At 44.5% G+C, this 22,138-nt stretch overlaps 1 protein-coding gene across 2 annotated transcripts; it reads left to right on the top strand.

Moving 5' to 3' along the window:
- Positions 1–1,463: 1,463 nt before the first annotated feature.
- Positions 1,464–21,961, top strand: LOC144274648 (uncharacterized). 2 transcript variants are annotated; one of them, XM_077833633.1, is made up of 7 exons: positions 1,464–1,722; positions 12,071–12,212; positions 13,061–13,384; positions 15,237–15,551; positions 16,341–16,451; positions 18,842–18,901; positions 20,336–21,961. In XM_077833633.1, exons 2-7 carry the CDS (start codon positions 12,143–12,145, stop codon positions 20,374–20,376), a joined length of 921 nt encoding a protein of 306 aa, XP_077689759.1. In that variant the 5' UTR covers positions 1,464–1,722; positions 12,071–12,142; the 3' UTR covers positions 20,377–21,961. The 2 variants fall into 2 exon arrangements, with proteins under 2 accessions (XP_077689759.1, XP_077689760.1); XM_077833634.1 differs by lacking the exon at positions 18,842–18,901.
- Positions 21,962–22,138: the final 177 nt, after the last annotated feature.

Genomic DNA, 22,138 nt, shown 5'->3' with positions numbered 1-22,138 from the left:
TTTTCAATCCTCTGCCTTCTGCTGGTGGATACACAACCATGTTGAGTCAGTGTCTGTCTCAGGGGCCCACTTGGGAATCCTAGTACTATGTGCTAGGAATTAGCAACCTTGGGCCAGATCCTCCAATGTATTTAGGCTCCTAAATCAATGAAATCAGTGCAGGTTATGCAACTAAATACCTTTGAGGCTCTGGGCCCATTTGCCTGAGAACATGACAGTACAATAACGGACTTTGAAACATGGCAGAATCTTTCTAATGGAATCCACCATTATTACTTAAATCTACCACTCGCTGCCACTCTTCCGTCTCCACGGCACATTGATTAGAGTTCAGAAATGGCTTTCCGGGATTTCTTGTTCTCTCGGTCTCTTGCTGTACATAAACGTGGCAGTGCAAACAGCAGGCACGAGAGCAGGGTAACATGTGTTTTGAGTCTACGCTTTGCACGAATCCCTCATCGCATTCCCATTCCCTGCATGCTGCCTCGGAAGGTGTCTTTGGTCTGGGACGCAGCAGAGGTCCACAGGAAACATTTGGCTTCACACCATGTGCTGGCAGCCTAAAGCACTGCCGGAGAGACTGCTGTGCCTGAGCCTACACTGGTTTGTTGTTTGTCTTTCTAGAACCTGATACATGCCCCTCTCGCTCACTGATGTCAGTAGTAGTTAATGCTTAGCTTTTCCTCCAGGGATCTCAAAGCACTTTACAAACACTGGGGATGATTCTGCTTGGGTCCCTGAGCATTCCACCTGAGTAAGGAACGCAGTCTCCCAATGCCTTTGTGAACCATTTTAGAGATGGGTAAACCGAGGCATGCAAAGGCCACATGACAGAGTGTGAGGCAATAAGGAATAGAACCCAGGAGTCCTTGCTCAAACTCATTGAGCTGCACTTCCCCCCTCAAGAGGACATTGCAGAATAACGCTACATACACTGTTTCCAAAGAAACAATAACAATACTTGTATAGATAGTGCTGCTGATCAGTAGATCTCAAATCGTCCTGCCGTGGCTGGTGAGCATCATTTTACAAACAGAGAACCTGAGACTCAGGGAAGTTCACTAGACTTACCCAGAGTCACACAGCCAATCAGTGGCAGAGCTAGAAAGAAGCCCCAAGGAATAGGGGTCCTAGTCTGAGGTCCAGTCCACCCTATTGTTATTCCCCCACTGCATAAAGTTATGGCATTAGCCGAGCACCCATTTAAGAACCAGCTCTACAAATACAGATAATGTGCTTAATTAAGACACAGTCATTTCTTCCTTTTTGCCGCAGTTGTGTCCTTTCCACAACTCGATAGCCACTGGCATAGCCTCACCTTTTCTTGACCTGTAGAATGATTTCTAATTCCTCTACCTGTCTCCAGCACTGAAAGATAGTAACACTTCATATTTAACAAGGTAAAAGTGCTGGCTACAAGAATGAAAATGAAAGTGAAAGTTCCTTGGTGTTATGATGGGAAATCCAGTGCTTTCATTTCATTTTGTACCATGAGCTCAGGGATAAACACGAAGCAGGAAAATTCCCACTTCTATTCACCTGCCAGGCTATGAAAACAACCCCATGGGCCGAAGCATCTGCAGAATAAATTGGAGTGGGAAAGCTTATAGTTTACAGCTGAAGTCCTTTTCTTGCAAGATTGCCAGCTGCTGGAAGTGACTTTACTAGGGAACAAAGCAGTCAGGGATCGAAAACTTATTCTGGATGCTTGTCAGCTTTCAGGTACTGTACTAGGTTATTCTTTTTCAGGCTCTGAACAGGTGACGGCCAGATTGTTTTTTTCCATTACAAAGCTTGCTGGTTTCCAGTTTAAACAGTCAGTTAGGAATTTGTATTGAAAATCTAAGTCATCAGCTGAGCAACTCATGCTTTTAGAACATATCCTGTAGAAGGAAGTTCCTCGTTGCTTCTGTTTTATGCATGTTGCTTAGGATATGCAAACAATTCTCTGCAATTTTGAATATTTCCCCAAATGTTTTAATCCCACAAAGATTGCTTTTGCTTGCCACGAGATGAGACTAAGGCTATGTATTCATTGCAAAATATTTGTACGTTGTTTTGTAGTTTCTCTTGCATGTCGAGTTAGATATCACAATGTAGTTTTACCTCTGTGTAATTAGTTGAGGTCAAACACCCCTGACCTGGGATTTACATCAACTAACTACGTGGAGGTAAAAATTATAGTCTGCAGTAGGAGTTTACATTCAGATTGCTAACCATGTAAAAACACACCACCTTGTTTTGCAGCAAAGACACAACCTGTGAAACAGGTGTGCTAGAAATGTTCTGCATTTGAGTGCTGCTCAGCAAAACTTTTGCATGATTCTCTCCTGTCTTCGCACCATTTATACCTGTGCAAAGTGGGTAAAAAAATGTTACCCTATCAAAATGGTCCCATCTGACAGCCACTTTGCACAGGTATGAATAACCATACAAGGGGCAAAACAGTGGACAGTCAGGTCCTGAATCACTGTAACACATGCAGAATTTTAATCCTCAGGTGACAGAGTAACAGCTGTGTTAGTCTGTATTCGCAAAAAGAAAAGGAGTACTTGTGGCACCTTAGAGACTAACCAATTTATTTGAGCATAAGCTTTCGTGAGCTACAGGTCACTTCATCGGATGCATACTGTGGAAAGTGTAGATCTTTTTATACACACAAAGGATGAAAAAGTATTTTCATGCTTTGTGTGTATTTTTTCATATTTTTTCATACTTTGTGTGTATAAAAAGATCTTCTACACTTTCCACAGTATGCATCCGATGAAGTGAGCTGTAGCTCACGAAAGCTTATGCTCAAATAAATTGGTTAGTCTCTAAGGTGCCACAAGTACTCCTTTTCTTTTTGTGAATCCTCAGGTGAGTGTCCCATCACACTGATGCTATTTGTCATATCCTGTTAGCGGGTTTTTTTGGGGAGGGGATGACCCCTTTCCCCAAAGTGGTTATTTTGTAGATGTTTTGCAAAGGAATGGTTTTTAATAGCTTGCCATAACTTTACAATTAAAATTCTTGCAACTCTTGATTTTGATAAGTAGAAGGCACTGAAAGTTACATTACAGCATGGATTTATACTGAGATTTGTTGTGACTGCAGCAGGGCTGGAAGCAAACCAGTAACAATTTAGTTTGCAGGGATGTATTGACTTGAAATTAACTTTCCACACAGCCTCATCTCTTTTCATTTAAAATCCCTTTAAAAGCTGTAAGCAGTAAACAACTCTTGAGTATTATCCAGCGGTTTGAGCAAATGTGCTTTAAAATATTCAGCTTATTTTGCATTCTTTTCCACGGAGTCTAATACAGCTTCCCCACAGAATCCCCATGCCCCAGTTAATTGCTGATTTCTCTTTTTTGTTTGCCTCAGAGCCGTGTTGTCCTTTCTCGTCATCTTGCATGTTTTCTTTTAGGGTGGTAGCGCTTATTTTGTAGTGTGACTGACAGGGAAAAGTGTTTTCCCCAGTTGAGTTAATGGGTCCCAATTCATTTCAGATGTAACTCAGCAGGAATGACCCTTAACGTGAATATAAATCCAGCTAGGATTGCCAGAACGAAACTGCAGACCCAGCATGGCAATTCAAGGAAGGCTTTTCTGGGGCTGTTTTTTTTTTGTTGGCTTGACTTCCTTGTTGTCGTCAATAGCTCACATTTTGTTTAGTTTCAGAGTAACAGCCGTGTTAGTCTGTATTTGCAAAAAGAAAAGGAGTACTTGTGGCACCTTAGAGACTAATCAATTTATTTGAGCATAAGCTTTCGTGAGCTACAGCTCACTTCATGAGCATAAGCTTTCGTGAGCTACAGCTCACTTCATCGGATGATGAAGTGAGCTGTAGCTCATGAAAGCTTATGCTCAAATAAATTGGTTAGTCTCTAAGGTGCCACAAGTACTCCTTTTCATTTTGTTTAGTGTTTTCCACTTGTCCTACGGTGTTTATGGATTGAGTCTCACAGCTAGCAGGTACTGAGGCTGGAGTGTGAGGAATTCAACAATCCCTGAATTCTTCAGCAAGTCTGATTCTGCCACTACTGAAGGGGGTCTGAAATTTGGAGCAAGTTACCTTTTAAAAGGCTGATAGCAGCCTTCATATTTAACTGGTGAACTGCTGGGGTCTCTGTCAACCCCCAGGAAAGCAGAGATCTCCAGGTCCACATCACCTATCCATTTGTTGTAGCAGACACCAAAAAGGTCATGGGATGAACACCTGGTGTGCATGTGCAGTGGGGGTTGTGAAATGCAGATGCATTTACCTAGTGTAGGGGGGGGGATCAGGAGCCTGTTAATTGTCTATCACCCTCCTAAACACCATCTCCCCTTTGTCATAAGGACATAAGAACGGCCATACTGGGTCAGAGCAAAGATCCATCTAGCCTAGTATCCTGTCTTCTGACAGTGATCAATGCCAGGTTCCCCAGAGGAAATGAACAGAACAGGAAATCATCAAGTGATCCATCCCCTGTCGCCCGTTCCCAGCTTCTGGCAAACAGAGGCTAGGGACACTATCCCTGCCTAATAGCCATTGATGGACTTATCCTCCATTAACTTTTTCTAGTTCTTTTTTGAACCCTGTTAGTGCCTTGGCCTTCACAACATCCTCTGGCAAGGAGTTCCACAGGTTGACTGTGCTCTTCCTTTTGTTTGTTTTAAACCTGCTGCCTACTAATTTCATTTGGTGACCCTTAGTTCTTGTGTTATGAGAAGGCGTAATTAACACTTCCTTATTTACTTTCTCCACACCTGTCATGATTTATAGACCTCTATCATATCTCCCCTTAGTCATCTCTTTTCCAACCTGAAAAGTCCCAGTCTTATTAATCTCTCTTCATATGGAAGCTGTTCCATATCCCTAATCATTTTTGTTGCCCCTTTCTGTACCTTTTCTAAATCCAGTATATCTTTTTTGGGATGGGGCAACCATATCTGCACGCAGTATTCAAGATGTGGGCATACCATGGATTTATATAGAGGCAATAGGATATTTTCTGACTTATCATCTATCCCTTTATTAATGATTCCCAACATTCTGTTTGCTTTTTAGCCTGCCGCTGCACATTGAATGGACATCTTGTCCTCCATGCCCCTTTGTACAGATGGACACAAATGAGTCACTGATGTAACTCTACTGACATAAGAGGGTTACACCAGGAATGAATTTAGCCCTCTGCTTGTCACTCACAGTACTTAGAACTGGTTCCCCGGCCTTGTTCGAGCAAGCCTCCATGATTTAAGGTGGGAGGAAGTGAGGTTTAGTCATCAGAGTAGCAGTGTAAGATTGGGGACTCCTGAGCTGAAATCCTGGTTCCATGGATGCTAATGGGAATTTTGCTATTAATTTCAATAGGAACCATTATTTCACCTCTGCTTTATATTCTTCCCTTTGCCATAGAATCACCTTATGATCCTGAGCAATGCCCATGGCCTCTTTGTGCCTCAGTTTATCTGTCTGTAGAACAACTGGGCTGTGAGAATTATCTGCATAATATTTGGCAAGCACTTTCGAATCCTTAGTTTTATTTTTACTGAGCCAAACTGTGCAGTCCTAAGTGTTCACTCAAGAAAAATCCCCCTGCCTTCACTGGGTGCTTTGCCAGAGTAAGGGTTGACCCTTGATTAACGTTGTATCAACATTGTATATTCCCAGTATTAAAAGACTGATCTCTGGGCCACTAGGTTAATCTATTTATTTCTGTCTTAATAAACACAGGGCTTGTGTATAGCAAATGAAATGCAAAACACAAAAGCAAAATCAGGGAAAAACGAGAGACACAAAAAGGTTGCAGCTGATGAACAAAATTCATGCACTCATAACCCTTTCCTATCTGAGCTCTGAGCTTTCTAGTTAGGGCCAGAGAGTCTGATTCATTATCTGCCAAACTCCCTTCCTTCTTTGGTTAATTCCCCCCCTTTCCCACCCCTCATTTTCGATATTTGCTCTTGTTCTTCTGCGAAAGGCAGTTCACAGGGGGCCAAACCCATCACATTAATTTCAGCGGAGCTACCCAAGGGCTGAATTTAGCCCAGGGTATAGGTAGCCTTGCCAGAAGTGAGGCTTATCAGAAAAAGCCTCCCTAGTTTTCCAGCCCAAATCTGGAAACACAAGAAATGTGTGTGTGGTTCAGCGAAGGACATCATACAGAATATGAGATATCTCACTTATCTGTCCTATTACACTGCAAGGTTTTAGTCAATTAAAAACCCAAAACAGGATAGGCTTTGGCTAAGCAAAACATGCTGTGGCAAAGAACAAGGGTTCATGGGATTTAGGAATTCAGTTCATGCAGGAGGAAACCTTACTAATAGACTTTAAGGTCAGAAGGGACCATCATGATCTTCTAGTCTGACCTGCACATCGCAGCCCACAGAACCTCACCCCACCCACCCACACACTCCTGTAATAGACCCTTAACCTCTGGTTGAGTTACTGAATTCCTCAAATCATGGTTTAAAGACTTTAAGTTACAAAGAAGCCACCATTTATATTAGTTTAAACCTGCAAGTGACCTGTGCCCCATGCTGCAGAGGATGGTGAAAACTCCCCAGTGTTTTTGCCAATCTAACCTGGGTGAAAATTCCTTCATGACCCCAAATATGGAGATCAGTTAGATCCTGAGTATGTCCGGCAGCTACCTGGGAAAGAATTCTCTGTAGTAACTCAGAGCCCTCTCCATCCCTCATCATACCATCCCCTCCATTCACTTCTCAAGCTCAGTCTTGAAGCCAGTTAGGATTTTTGCACTCTCCCTCCGCCCACTGCTCTCCTTGGGAGGGTGCTCCAGAACTTCACTCCTCTGATGGTTCGAAACCTTCATCTAATTTCAAGTCTAAACTTGTTGATGGCCAGTTTACATCCATTTGTTTTTGTGTCCCCATCGGTGCTTAACTTAAATAAGTCCTCTCCCTCCCTGGTATTTATCCCTCTGATAAATTTACAGAGAGCAATCCTCTCTCCCCTCAGCCTTCTTTTGGTTAAGCTAAACAAGCCAAGCTCTTTGAGTATCTTCTCATAAGGCAGGTTCTCCATTTCTCAGATCATCCTAGTAGCCCCTCTTGGCACCTGTTCCCATCTGAATTCATCTTTCTTAAATATGGGAGACCAGAATTGCACACGGTATTCTAGGTGAGGTCTCAAAGTGCCTTGTATAACGGTACTAACACTTCGATGTCTCTATTGGAAATACCTCTCTGGATGTGCCAAGGTCGGTGATAAAAATGTTAAATAAGACTGGTACTAAGGAACTCCCTGAGGAACTCCACTAGTAACCTCCCTCCAGCCTGACAGTTCACCTTTCAGTATGACCCACTGTAGTCTCTCCTTTTATCAGTCCCTTATCCACCTTTCAGTTCTCATATTAATCCCCATCTTCTCCAATTTAACTAATAACTTCCCAAGTGGAATGGTGTCAAATGCCTTCCTAAAATCCAGGTAGATTAGATCTACTGCATTTCTTTTGTCTAAAAAATCAGTTACCTTCTGAGAGAAGGAGATCAGATTCGTCTGGCATGATCCACCTTTTGTAAAACTATGTTGTTTTTTATTCCAATTACTGTTTACCTTTATGTCCTTAACTACTTTCTCTTTCAAAATTTGTTCCAAGACCAGGCATACTATTGAGGTCAAACGAATAGGCCTGTAGTTTCCTGGATCACGTTTTTTTCCCTTTCACTACACTGCATGCCTGAACCATGTTGCTAACTGTGTCAGGCAGTAACCGTAGTGGAACCACCAACCAGTGACTTTTTACAGTGTAGCTGGGGTCTTACATGTGTCTTTATTCAAGTTACAACACTTTGCATTCAATACTAACCACCCTTAATATCGATGCTCTTTAATGATATGCACCTACCTCTGTGTTAACATCTTTCAGCCATAGGCAGGTAGAAGCTGTTCTCCAGCCCCCTGCATGGTAGTTTTTAATTCTCTACCATACATTAAAAGGTCCCATGTTAGTGACTCTGGCTTATCTTTTTTTTTAAAATCCATTTTTATTGACAAATGGACACGAAAGTACAGAGCATCTTGTTAATGTCCTGCTGACTGGAATAGCTTCACCTCTAGAGCCTCCTGAGATACGATTAAACATCTAGGATCAGTTCCTCATCAGGTGTCAATTGACATCGTGCCATTGAAGTCAGAGCTACACTGATTTACACGTGACACTACTGACTTCAGCGTTGGCTTGTAGCCCTAAATTCATCCTGGCATAAGCAGGTGCCGCGCCCCCTGAAGTTGATGTAAGTTGCACCCACTTACAACAGGGGCAAATTCCGCCCATGGATTCCGCCAAACCTCCTTGTGACCTTGGTGAAGAATTCAAAGGTGACTTATGGTTCCATCTCTCTCTCTCGGCTTCCCACCCCCAACTGCCATTGGTGTCCCTGTCAGCCGGCAATGCTCAGCCCTGATCTCACAGAATCAGGCCAGTTGAGTAGAGATGTGCAAACTGCTTCTTAGACAGTGAAAAACAGCTGGAAGCTCAGCCTTGTTCCCAAACCTCTGCCAGTGGTCAGAGGAGTCTGGAGTGCAGCTCAGAGCTGTGGGGCCTGGGCTGGCGAATGATAAATTTTCAGTTTCCCTTGGAGAGTAAAGTGCCATGAAATAAATTATGGGGCCCTAATCTTCCCTTCCCCTTCATCAGTTAGACACAGGTGTTACCTCCATTGACTTTACAGAGTTCCTCCAAGCTTGCACCGGGGTAAAGCTGGGAAATGAGGCCCTAGCTATGAAGGGCCTAGTCCTGAGCAGCCCCAACTCTCATTGACGTCAACGGGAGTTAAGGACCCTGCGGAAGGTGCTCATCCCAGGACAGAGTTGTAAGAGTGGCTAAGTTCTGCAGCTGGGAACAGAAACAACTTGAAGAACACAGGCACAGCTGATAAGGCTAAAGGCAAAGTTAAACATCACACTTCACTGATACTGATGAAGCAGAAAGTTCAGTCTAGTGAAATGATCTCCCCAAACAGCTATTGGCAATTCTAGCTGACTGCTCTGATTTATATCACAGTCTGATTGTTTTATTTGTAGGTATCTGGTATTTCACAACATGTTACCATAAGGGCTGGTCGGAAAATGAGGGCCACTACAGGTAGCCATCACTTCAAGGCATAGGTGCAAACACTGGGGGCTGAGTGTGACATGTCACTCCCCCATTGTGCTGTTCTGGTGATGGCCCCTTTAGTGCTGCTACAGGACTCATTAATTCATATTCCTGGTTCCCTCCTCCTCATTTTTATCGAGCTATCTATTTCAAGGACAAGTAGATCTGGGCATTAATGAAAAGTTTAGTTAAGTGCGTGCCTGATTCTACTGGTCTGCATAAAACGCCCCACGTGAAACCCTTGTAGAACTGTCCAAATATTTCATACACATTTTGTGAAATCCACACAAAATATACAGAACAGGCCACAATGTCCGTACAGGGTGGTATACGGCTCACAGATCAACGTCAGAGCTGGGAAAAATTGGTAAACGTTGGTCTCTGAAAATCCATGTACAATTTTTCATTAGTTCATTTTTGCAGGATGCCCTTTGCCTCTGGTTTCAGCCAGAATGAAGGTACATTGGTACATTGAAGGTCTGTAGGCAAAAAAGCTGGTGCTGCAGATCAGTGTTGAGATGCTTTGGCAGAGCTGCGTGTGGGCCTAGGAATGGAACAACAGCCTTGCTGCAAGCCAGGGCTGAGGTGCGCTGGCAAAGCTGTGTGCAGGTTTAGCGGCAGAATAAGTTGATGTTGCAAGATGGGATTGAGGTGCATTAATTAAGCCTGTGGGAGAAGTTTGCCCAGCATCAGCTTCATATGCTAAGTCGGACTTAGTCTTTCCTGAGCACTACATTCAAATCCGTGATTTTCATCAATGTGATAGGGAGGACACTGAAAGTGTTCCCAGAGATAAGAATCTATCCCGAAGGGTTTGAGCCATGCAGGAAAGAATGGACAATGTACAGACCTATGCAGAATTAGAAATAAGAGCAAGAAGTAGCCAAGGGTAAGAAAGAGGCAGATCCAAGGTACAAATTCTCCAGTACAGTGCTGGAGAGTAGCAGAAAAAACACAGCCTGCAATGAGGGTAGTTGTACAGTGACAGAATGAAAACAAAGATAAAGATTACACAAGGGCCCAAGATAAACAACAAGAAGTACGTACATAGGTCATGAAGGAGACAACTCATCTCAAGGCCCAGTATCCTGCAAAAACACTTAAGCACATAAGCAACCTCACTTATGGGAGTAGTCCTATTGAAGTCAATGAGTAAAGTTGCAAGTCCTGTGTTTAAGGGTTTGCAGGAACAGGTCCTAGGATCACACCTCTTTACTCCTCTCTCCTGGCTCTAGGCTGGATTCTCTGATTAATTATTAGTTGGTGTTTTTGCTGTAAGCTTCCCTGTTCAGGGTGTTTCTATCAGAGCGGTGATAATTTCCTTGCAACAAAACTTGACATAGACAGTCTCTGCGATTTTTTTCATTCTTGTAAATCTGGTACATGTAAACTGAAATGGACCATAATTTCCAGACACCTTTGAATGCCTCAAAAATTATGGCTTTTTTTCAGGCCAAACTAAGAGGCCACTCCAGACATGTAGGCTAATCATTCTGGCAAACCTGTGAGTAAGAAAAAGACAGATGGGTAGTGTAGAATTGAAAAAGAAAAAGTGGACTGTGCCCAGGCGGTAAGATTTCACACACAAAGAATTGTTGATTTCCATTGGATTTAATGGCACTGTTCATTGGGGTGTGACATCAGCCAACTTGATTTTTTTTAAATTTGACTCGAATTAGACTAGCTTCTGTTAGCCCACCTTTGAAATAGTACGTCCAGAAAAGTTTGCTTAAATTCCTTTAAAGACGTTATAAGGACATTTCTGTTCCCTGGTTGATTCTTGTAAGGATCTTTATGAATAATTCCTTAACTGAGCTCAGTGAAGTTCAGCATCTGCTTAATTTTTTACACGATCATGGCCAATTGACTGTTTAGGGGAAACGGTGAAATTGAGTATGTACAAAATAAATACACTGAAATTAGAGAGAAAAATATTTTTTTAACTTTGTTCAGTGATAATAACCTTGTAAGAATAGGTTTCAGAGTAGCAGCCGTGTTAGTCTGTATTCACAAAAAGAAAAGGAGGACTTGTGGCATCTTAGAGACTAACCAATTTATTTGAGCATAAGCTTTCGTGAGCTACAGCTCACTTCATCGGATGCCACAAGTACTACTCCTTTTCTTTTTAGGTGTACACACAATACCAATGAAGTGCAGCCATCTTGGGGGCGGAAGAGGGTAGCAGCTAGGTAGCTAACTGACATGCAGCACATTGTACAGTATCAGAAGAAGGCCAAGGGCACTAGGGGAAACAGTGTGATAGGGCAGTGAATGTCCATTCAGAAGGGATGGGATGTTGGTTCGTTGGGTTTCATCTAAACATCCCCCATCACCACCACCCCATACAAAGAGTAAATCACATAGCACGATAGGGTTGGTAGCAATCCCTACATTTAGGATGCCTAACGCTTTCTGATATAAATGACTCTTGCGACTGTTTTTTTGAGATGCTCCCATGCCTCCCTTGTTTGCAGTAGGCCTTTGATATGTGGGGAGAGGGAAACCCCTCAGACTGGAGACGGCCTTCCCTACCCCACACCATGAAATTCCATTCAAGTTTTGCTGAGATGTACACTTTTGAAAATCACCATGTTCATACTCTTGCTTGCATTCTTCTGTGCCCAAGCCATTAGGCTAGGGTGGGCTCTGGGAGTGGTCACAAGGGTCAGGGACAGTCTAAGCCAGGGTCACACAGTGTCAGAATCAGCAACAGAACCTAAGTGTCCCCACAGCCAACCACTTCCTTGACTAGATCGTGCTGCCTCCCTATACTGCACAGGCATCATCCAAAGGCATTTGCTTTACAATGTACATTTGATGTACAATGGGTTCTTCTTTCGGCAAAAGGCCTGTGATGAGGGGTCGTTTTGTTGCTGGTGGAAAGGAGATTAAACAGGATGAGAAGGGGATGGGAATTCTCAAGGCTGTAAATTAAGTTTATACCCAGGAAATTGATGTCACCTCTTCTGCTCTGATAGAATAATACCAAAACGCTGGACGTCTACAGCATCTTTCACCTCAGGATCTCAGACATCTGAGACACACGCCTGATGGGCTCCCTCCAGAAAACAGCTGCATGCCTCCTGTTCCTGTCCGTTTTCTCAAGTGCCTCCCACGGCCGTAAGTCACCTCATTTTACTGTGTTTGCCTCTCATCACACAATAATATTTTATTTATGCTCCAAGGAGAAAGCTGAACTGTTAACAATTAAAACCAGCAACCCAATGAGCTGGGGCGAGGGCAAGGAGGAAACCAAGTTAGGCTACGAAAGAACTGACGTTAGAGCCTTCCGTGGAGAGGAACTAGCAGCTTGGCAAGAAGAGACATTACAGTACTGATAGTCTAAGGGGATACTGCAAACCACAGAATCACCTCTTCCCTCCAGCTCCACTCCCACCACAACCAGCATGGTTTGGAATCAGTCAGCAGATCCGTTTTAGGGCAATCGTTATATCCCGTTTGTCTCCTGTAAACTCAGACAGGCTGGTCACTGCTCCCACTGGCTCAGCCAATAAGGAACCTCCACTTTGGCTCTCCTGGGAGAACCCCTGTCTACCGAGCCCCCACATTCCAGACTAAGACTGAGATTAAGATGTTCTAATATGCTAACAGTGCTACTCCATCCACTGGAACTGCTCTTTGGATAAAGTAGATTTAAATGCTGGCCATCAGTTGTCTGTCATGTTAGGGCACATTCACCCCAGGGGTAATTCCGCAGACATCAGTGGAATTACACTAGAGATTAGTTAAACCCAAATTAAAATTCTGTGCTCAGTTGCGCATATTTGCTTATGTAAGTAGAACAGGTGTAACTTGGGACAGAATATGGCCAAATGGTCTCGAACAGATACAAGTTTTCTCCACTTAAACCTATTCTATATTTTAGCAATCAAACACTTGTTTTACACTTAATGATTTCTGTTTGAGTAATAATTTATTTGTGTTCTTTTTTCCCCCGCCTCCCTCAGAACTTGCAACCTTCATCTGCAGTGATGTCAAGACAGAATATAACAAAACGGCAACAATTTCATGCATTAGCAACAAGAAGATTACACATGTGGTCGTTAAGCACTGTGAAAATTGTAATAAACAGAACTCATGCTTAGAAAGCGTTATAAACACGTGGGCAGGAAAGGATTCCAGTGAAGAGGGAAGAATTCGGTTGGTGCTACAACACAATGTTTCTGAAGTGCACATACAGGAAGTAAAAGCAACTGATGAAGGAGGTTATAAATGGCATCTTTATTCTGACGCTGGGGAACGCGATGGATGTGCAACCCTTGAGATTACAGGTAAACTCACAGCACAGAGGGGATCATGGACACTATAATAAAGCTACTGCAGATTTCAGTTACTTTTTTGAGCATTTTAATAAATAAATTCAGTTCCACCATGGATTAGTTTTCAGAGGACGATTACCAGCACTAGAGGTTTTGGAGATAAAATAAAGAGGTTTTCAGAATAAATAAAACATTTCAAACACTGAGTTAGGCCCTGCACAGCCCCATTGTCTTAAATGGTTGAAATACCATAAAAGAATGGAGACTGTTTGGTGACCTGTGATGGACAGGTGAAAGCTCAGCGTTTATTGTTCTTGTACTCAGCAATCCATGAGTGAGCTCACCGAGTGTCAAGGTTCTAGCTCAGTAGAGACACGGAATTGGACTGTGTTCTTCTCCCTGTTCCAGTCATTTGTATTATATTAGCTTGTTTAGGGCCAGATTGTGGCCTTTACTGTATAGCCACCCAGGGTTAAGGGACACCGTTCCCTTGTGCCTGTTGCCCATGTCATGGGTACCAGTGCAGGGTGGGAGAGCAGCCACAACAGTTGCAGGGAAGCTTGGTTCTGCCCTTCCCCCAAACATATCACCCCATGCAGCTGCCTCCTGTGTGCAAGCGGAAGTATCCTTTGCCAGGTAGAGGCCTGGCATAGATTATGCACCCTCTCTTCCCTCTCCCTTGAGCCCTTAGGAAATGGGGGACCAGATTGTGAGTCTGGTTTTGTTTCTCTTGGTGTGCACATCATACAGCAAAGTACAGCAATACTCTGAGGCAGCTAAGTTGGGTTTCTCATGGAAAGTGCTGGTAAGGCTGGTTAAGACACCTTCTGCTTCCTCAGATACCAGGCTTGCACTGCCCGTCAGGTTAGTCCCGTGGCCATCAGGAATAGATAAATGTTGCCAGAGAGGGTTGTGATGCATTGGTAGAGCTGTGGAGGAAGTCTGACCTGGGATCTGTAATGAGACTTTCTGGTAAGTGAGAGGGGAAAGAGGGCACCTTTAGATCCACACTAAATGAGTTAATTCCTGGGTTTACCTGCAGTCAATAAAGTAAGAGTTTGTTAACCAAGACTAGCATGGAGCTAGGGTTGACTGAGGTTTCCTGCAATGGCCTTCAAAGGGCACCTACCGTATTGATCAGCAAGCCCCTCGCACCTGAGGATGGGGCCCGTGGAATAAGGGAGCAGAATGAGGTGGGCCAGGATCTAAAATTTCCCAAGTGGCAGCAATTGTCTGTGCTGTAGGAAAGTTGGGGTTGTGACAGCCATGGTTAGAATAGCAGGAGTCACACAGGTCAGCACTGGACCAGACACAGGGGGCTGAGAAAAGGACCGCGGGCAGTTGAATTGCTGGGTGAGGGAAGCCTGTAGAGCACATGGCTGCACTGTGTGTGACTGAAGTCACGGCTGTCAAGCCCTCCGCATTAGAGGTTCACCCGCAATATAAAACGTTTAGAGAAATCAATCAGGTGTAAACGGACACACAAACCACCCTGGCAGAAACCATATTTGTTTATAAACTCCCTGCCGTCTCCAGAATCTTTAGTGACACCTCAATCCACTTTTCTTTTATTGTCACTTTCCCTTTTTTCCCCAGCTGTACTCACACGTATGGTATAAGGTGCAGTTGTGACCCACCCTAGCACCAGATCCTTTAGCTCCATCCCCACAGAAATCCAGCCAGAACTGTCGTTACACAGTTCTAGGGCCAATTCATCCTCAACTGAACTTCAGTGGAGTTACCCACACATGCCAAGGCTGAATTTGACCCATAGGTTAGCTGTTAATTCGGACCGCTAGCCACCTATTGTGGAAAAAAGCAATGGATATTGTACAAGCCATAATCAACACTGTGTTTCTTTCAGCTCCAGAAACTGAGCCTAATCTCACTAGGAACGGAACAAAGCTCACCTGCCTGTCACCTATAGGGCATCGACAAAGGGAGATCCATTGGTTCGATGGCCATGGGACTAACCTGACGGGCAGTGCAAGCCTGGTATCTGAGGAAGCAGAAGGTGGCTTAACCAGCCTTAGCAGCACTCTCCATGAGAAACCCATCTTAACTGCCTCAGAGTATTGCTGTACTGTGCTGTATGATGTGGACACCAAGAGAAACAAAACCAAGTGCCTTAGTGCCCACAAAGCAGTCGCTGATTACCTTCATTTTACTTCAACCGCAGGTATAAGATATAGCAGAAGTACTTTGAGTTTCAGCCACAAATCAATCATCCCCTGATGATGAAATGTTAGCAGTTGTCTTGTGCAGAATTCTTGCTCCCCAGCTGGAAAGGGGTGACTGGAAGTTCTCAGAGTATTAGTTCTAATGCCATTATTATTGAGCACCACCAACATACTGTTCCTGGAATAGCTGTCTGCAGGTAAAGCAGAGATTTTTGAATAATATGTCACATGCATCTGCTTCACATGCTAGATTATTCTAGATTTTTTTACAATACAAAGCAGTGTGGGCAGTGCATTTTGTACAAGAAAGGGCTTAGGCACCTGATGCCAGGAGAGGGTTCATGGCTGTGAATCGCACATGGAGATTGGTGCCAAAGTATTTCCCACTGGCTAGTTTAGGCAGCTCCTTGCTCTGTGTGCTGGCTTTTGCAGATCCCTTTCTTAGGCTCCTAAATCTCCTCAAGCAGTGCATACAGAGTTGGGTGCCTAACTCAGGGCTGTGGATTGCACTGGGTAACAAGGTGCCTAAGTCTCTTTGTGGATCTAGCCTGTAGCTGCCTAAGTTTTATGGGAAGTCAACTGCAGCTCCTAAACCACTTAGGCACCTTTGAAAATTTTACTCCACGTAAGCTGAAAACAGGATCACAAAAGTTACCTTCAACATCTGCCAAATGTACCGTATGACACACAGATCATCCCGCTATGAATTACTGCTTTAAACACTCTACGGCTTTGGTTGTCACCGTAATGTTTTTGAGTCCTTAGTAACACACCTGGTTTTTTTCCAGATCCGGAAATTCCGAAGACCATGAAAGAGCATGTTGCCACCATTCTAGTGCTCCTCTTTCTGGTTCTCTGCTCTTTTGCAGCTGTTCTATACTACAAGTACCGCCAGCGAGGTACAGTCTGACAACACACATTAAGGGCGAAGCCTGTCCGATCTGCGCTTGCTGAGTTTCAAAAAGTCATTTGCTAGGAGCTAGTACCCAGGGCCGGCTCTAGGCACCAGCAAAACAAGCAGGTGCTTGGGGCGGCATTCCGGCGCCGGCCATGCCGCCCCTAGAAATGTGCCCCCGCCACCTCAGCTTGCCTCTGCTCCGCCTCTGCCTGCTCTCCTGAGCGCGCCCCCACCGCTTTGCTTCTCCCCCCTTCCTCCCTCCCTCCCAGGCTTGCCGCGTGCGAAACAGCTGTTTCACGTTGCAAGCCTGGGAGGGAGGAGAAGTGGAGCGGCGGTGCGCTCGGGGGAGGCGGCGGTGGTGGAGCGGAGGCGAGCTGGGGCAGGGAGCGGTTCCTTTACCCCACTCCTTTACTTCCGGTTCTCCCCCCCCCACACCCGCACTTACCTCCGCTCCGCCTGCTCCCCTGAACCCGCTGCCGCTCCCTCGCCTGAGAGGGAGGGGGGAGAAGCGGAGCGGCGGCATGTTCAGGGGAGCAGGCGGAGCGGAGGTGAGCTAGGGCAGAGGGTTGCGGGTGGGGGAGCCGCAGGAAGTAATGAGGGGGGGAAATGCGGCAAGCCCGGGGGAGGAGGCGGGGCCGGGGATTTGGGGAAGGGGTTGGGAAGGGGCGGAGCTGAGGGAGCAGGAAGGGGGGCATGAAAAAAAAGCGGGGGCAGCCAAAGATTTTTTTGCTTAGGGTGGCAAAAATTCTAGTGCCAGCCCTGCTAATACCACAAACTCAGCTAATCCACTCTTAAAGGTGGCAGCCTGGAACAAACATGGGTAGTGTCCATGCCAGCCTTTGTAAATGTGTTAGCTACCACAAGTTAATTGGTAACAAAATTATTTGAGATTAAAATGTCTAGTGCAAACCAATGCCATGAATTTAGAAGAGGCAGGAATGCTGCTGCTTAAGGATATGTCTACACTGCGAAAGAAAAGCTCTTTGTTCAGGTTAAAATACCAGTGAAAACATGGCAACTTGGATGAGCAGCTCAAATTCAACTCCTGGGGTATGTCTACATGGCTGCTGGATGTGAGCCTTCCAGCCTGGGTAGACAGACTCACACTAGGTGGGCTCAAGCTATCATGCTGAAAATAGTGATGTGGAGGTTGTAGCTCCAGCAAGAATCAGGCTAACCACCCGAGCTCAAACCCAGGTGTCAGGTGGGCTTGAGAGTCTGAGCCACAATGTCCACACTGCTATTACGAGCACAAGTCTGCCTACCCAGGTTAGGAGGCTTGCGCCCAGCTGCGGTGTAGACATATCCCTTTCGGCCTGCACTCTAGCTGCTATCCCAAATTAAAAGTAGAGTTGCTACATCTTCACTGCTATTTTAATCTGAGTTAGGAACACAACTCTTTTTGCAGTGTAGACACATCCTTACTCTCCTCTTGAACTTACTGGCTTGATTTAGCCAGTATTTGTGGGCACTTGAACCCCTCCATGCTACAAACCAGGTAGAGTCCATTCCAGCCCATACTTCTTCATGACTGAAACCTAACACTTAACGCTACACCCAAGAACGAAATGGGAAGTTTGCATGATCCTTGGTGGAGACTGATTCCATACAAATGAACAAATGCAAACCTGTAACACGCAACGGACCTTACCTTGCACCCCCTAAAGAGCATGAGAAATTATATTGGAGACAGTAGGAGAGTAGAGTGTCCCTGCTTGTCCTCCAGGCAATCAAGGGTATCTTTTTCCTGCACTAAAGTACCCTGTACTTTTCAGTCATATCCATAGATTGTGTCCTACCATGCAAAATAATGATGTTGGAGAGGTGTAACTCCCAGCCCCAATGGTCCAATTCTACCCCCAGTAAAGACCAGCCCCTATATTAACCGAGAAATATTGTTTAAAAGTGTCCCCAGGACATGTTTTTTGAGTTCCACTTAAGTCAGTGGGACCAGGGCTCCTAAGTAACATAGGCATATTTGAAAATTTTTCGCTTTGCCATTAGTCTCAAGCCAGGCAAAGGATTAATCTCTTGCTAAATTTCAGATGGCATTTAAAATAAAGCTTTGGGTAGCACTGCCAAATCCAGCCCAGAGAAAGAACTTCAAATACACGCAAGACAGCACTGCCCCTGGTATACAAGAGATCAGGGAACCATGCAGAGGGCTGCACGGAAACACGTGACTGACCCCAGTCAAAATCAAAATGTAGTCCTTTCCTGTGTCTGCATTCATAATGGGGTGTTGCCTCTCATTCATTGTCTTGGTCAACACAGTGAAAGCAGCACTGCTAAAATCTGTTTTCAATGATGCAGTATAGTTCCTGAAATTAAATCATGTAATGGTTTCATACATTTTCTAATGCAAATCCCTTTTCCCCTTCATTTTCCTAGCAATGGCCAGAGGGAATTTTGCAGACATATTAAGGAACCTCCTTCCAGTTTTGAGACAATGTAAGCCTTTCCATTGTTCATATTGTATCCAATCATGGGTCAAGTTCATCTGGTGTGTAGTTCAGCTGAAATTACTGGCGTTGTGTCAGGGTTGAATTTAGCCCAATATCTCTGTGATTTGATTGCTTTGTTACATTTTAGTGCCCTTCATAATGAAAAGCTGATAAGAACACAATGTCTTGCGTTGCATGGACTGGCTATATGTGCTTCTCTCCTGCAGCTCTGCCAAAACACACCTCAGTTCTGACCTGCAGCAATCCAAGCAAATATGTTCCGGGAGTACACACACCTATGAAAAGTATCTAACTCCTGATCTAAAGTACCCCCTGCCAGTCCTGGGACACCATACAGCTCAGCTGATGGACCCCGAACCTCCTATTTCAGTGCTGCCACCCTCAACTGAACCACTCCTTCGAACCACCACACAGCTCTACCCACGCATATTAAACCTACCAAAACTCAGCCTCTGACCCTCTATATTTATCTGCAATGTCCTGTTCGCTTCCCGTTCTGGCAACCCACCCAGCTCTCCCATTGCACCTCATCACTGGCAGTGTGAACAGACAGGCTACAGACAGGGGCCAGGTCTGCCCTGTAAAGTTTGGTCAGCATAGCTATGTTGGTTGGGTGTGAAAAAAAATAATCATACCTATTCAGGAAAAATGGCTATGTAGCTGCAGTTTATTGTGGTAAAGGGGCATTTTTGCCTGGTTGGTTTGTGTTGTTAGGAGAGATGGTTGAACTATTCAGACTGAAATACGATGTAAGTTTTTAACAGTGAAGGTAACTAACCATTGCAAGAAGGACCATGGTGGATTCTCCATCAATGGCTGTTTTCAAATCACTGTTGGATTTTTTTTTAAAGATATGCTGTAGTTCAAAAGGAATTATTCTGGGCAGGTTTAATGGCCCTGTGTCACACAGGAGGTCAAAATGGTCCCTTCTGGCCCTGGAATGTAGGAATCTATGAACTATAGCGGTAGAGAATGCCTCTTGTCGGAACATGCTGTGTCTCCTTCGGGGGCTTTGCCAGTGCAGCTATTGGCAAATTGGCAAAGCCTTTGTACCATACACCAGCCCCTATGGAACCACGGTGACAGGATCCCCTCGGCCCTAGAGGCAGTTCCACTAGGTCAGAGCTGAGGTACCTTGGCAGGGCCATTCAGGGGAAGCTGGCACCACCACAGTCTGTGCTTTGCCTGTACTGAATCCAAACAGATACACACTGGGCCGGGTTCTGATCTAATTGACACCCATTGTACACTGGTGTAATGTCACTGACTGTCATAGATTCTTTTTTACACTAATGTGAGAAAGAGCAGGAGCAAGCTCGCCGTCACCCAGCTGCCGCTAACCTGGCTTCAGGCATTTCTTTTGTAAAGAGGAAATTGAGTCTAGGGTGTTCTCACAAGAGTTTTCCCCTGATTTCTACAGATGAAAGAGCAGAAGAAAATGTATCTAACCAAGAAGTCTGACGTATGAAACAAGATGGCTCCTGATAGGAAACAATGATGATCCAGCCTGCATCAATGCAACTGAATTTAAGCAAAGCAGTAGATACAGAAACTAAGACATTCAGTACATACACACTCAGCAATCAAACAATGTTAAGAAACTAGCATTTTAAAGACTTTTTTTGTCTGACATCCCCTGCTTTGCAGACTGGGAGCTACATTCTCCTCTCAGTTTCACTGGTCTGATAATTTGAGCAAAGTTCTTTCCCTCCCTGAAACACTGATGCTTTAAGGCCATATTTTCCCCACTTTTGATGGAATCAAAGCTTTGTTTCCTACCTTAATAGCCAGCCCTTTAGGATGGGCTAATATGGCAGCTAGATGTATGTAGCATTGTATCCCCCAATTAACCTGCAGCCATCAGGACAGAAGTGCAGTGCACGATCACAAAGACTTTGTGGGTGCAAGTGCCAATCTAATTCACCAACCAAATGGTGTGTTGTGAAGGGGCTGCAGAACTGGGAACCATCCCCCGAATCAGAACCGACTTCAATTACTTGCAAGAGTTGTATGATGAATGGACACACTGAAGAGAAAATGAATGTAAATGGGGCCCTAACTTCACAAGTAGATTGCAGAAATTAATTGCACTGATTTACTTTCTACATATGATAAAAAATATGGAAAGAATGTAAGGAATCTTGTTTTGTGGGGTGAGAGTTACCTGGATTATTTCACCCTAAAGAATGAAAGTGTGCTGTTTGTTATGATTTGTCTCAAGCTTATGCAAGACTTGGCCACTCTGCTCATTGAAAGCTTCCAAAGGGCTTAGGTGCTTCTGAAAATGTTGCCCCTAGCCTCCACTAGAAATGTCTTAAAATTTCCCACCATTGCTCTCCTGTTGGTGCAGCTCCAATGTGGTACCAACAGTGGAATGCTAGTTAAGACAGGCCACTGGCAGTTTAAATATGTACGTATTTATATTACTGTAGAGACTGGCACTCCCAGTCATGGCTCAGGATCCTATTTTGTTAGGTGCCGTACAAAAACCAAACAAAGACTGTCCCTGCCCCACGTGCCATGTAGACCTGTTCTGGCACTTTAGATAGTAGGGTGATTAAATGACATGCAGTTAATTTACACTAGAACTGAGGAGCTAAATTGTTGGTATTGCAATGATGGGAAATTTCTGTTGACTGAATAGTGTAGCCTCAGCCATATACTGTCAGTAGTGCTGCTGGGGTCTTGGCACTTTTGAAAATCAGGGCTTTTAATCAGGTAATTAAAACATGGATTTAGGACACTAACTTTAGGCATCCATTGAAAAAAATCTTGGCCATTGATTTTATCCAAATGTCTTGCTATGTTGAAAGACACAGAGATACCTGCCTTCCTCCCTCCGGCTGAAAACCAATGGGAGATTCCCATAGGGCCAGATTTTAGTAATTTTTTCCAAACACTCTTTGGGGACAGGACAGACCTTTTGAAACCCCTGTTTAAATAAACTTAATTGACAGTTGCACCAGTGGTTGCTGGGAATTGTAGTACCCACCAGGCTTAAACAACTCCTCCTCGAGCAGACATAGAGCTGCCTAGGATGCCAGGGAACCTTGTCCTAGATAACTAGTGTGTGTTTGGGAGATGCTGTTTTGTCTTCCTCAGAAATGTTCACTATTTGTTGCCATTTGAGGTAAAACACTATCCTTGATGGGCCACTGGGCTGAGCTATATATCTGTGACACTCCAGTTACCCACCAGCGACACAAGGGCCTGTACATGGGAA

This window comes from Eretmochelys imbricata, chromosome 14 (assembly GCF_965152235.1).
Source record: "Eretmochelys imbricata isolate rEreImb1 chromosome 14, rEreImb1.hap1, whole genome shotgun sequence".
In the NCBI taxonomy this organism is placed as follows: domain Eukaryota; kingdom Metazoa; phylum Chordata; order Testudines; family Cheloniidae; genus Eretmochelys; species Eretmochelys imbricata.
The sequence above is the reverse complement of the archived record's forward strand: the minus strand, read 5'-3'. Positions and strand labels throughout refer to the sequence as shown.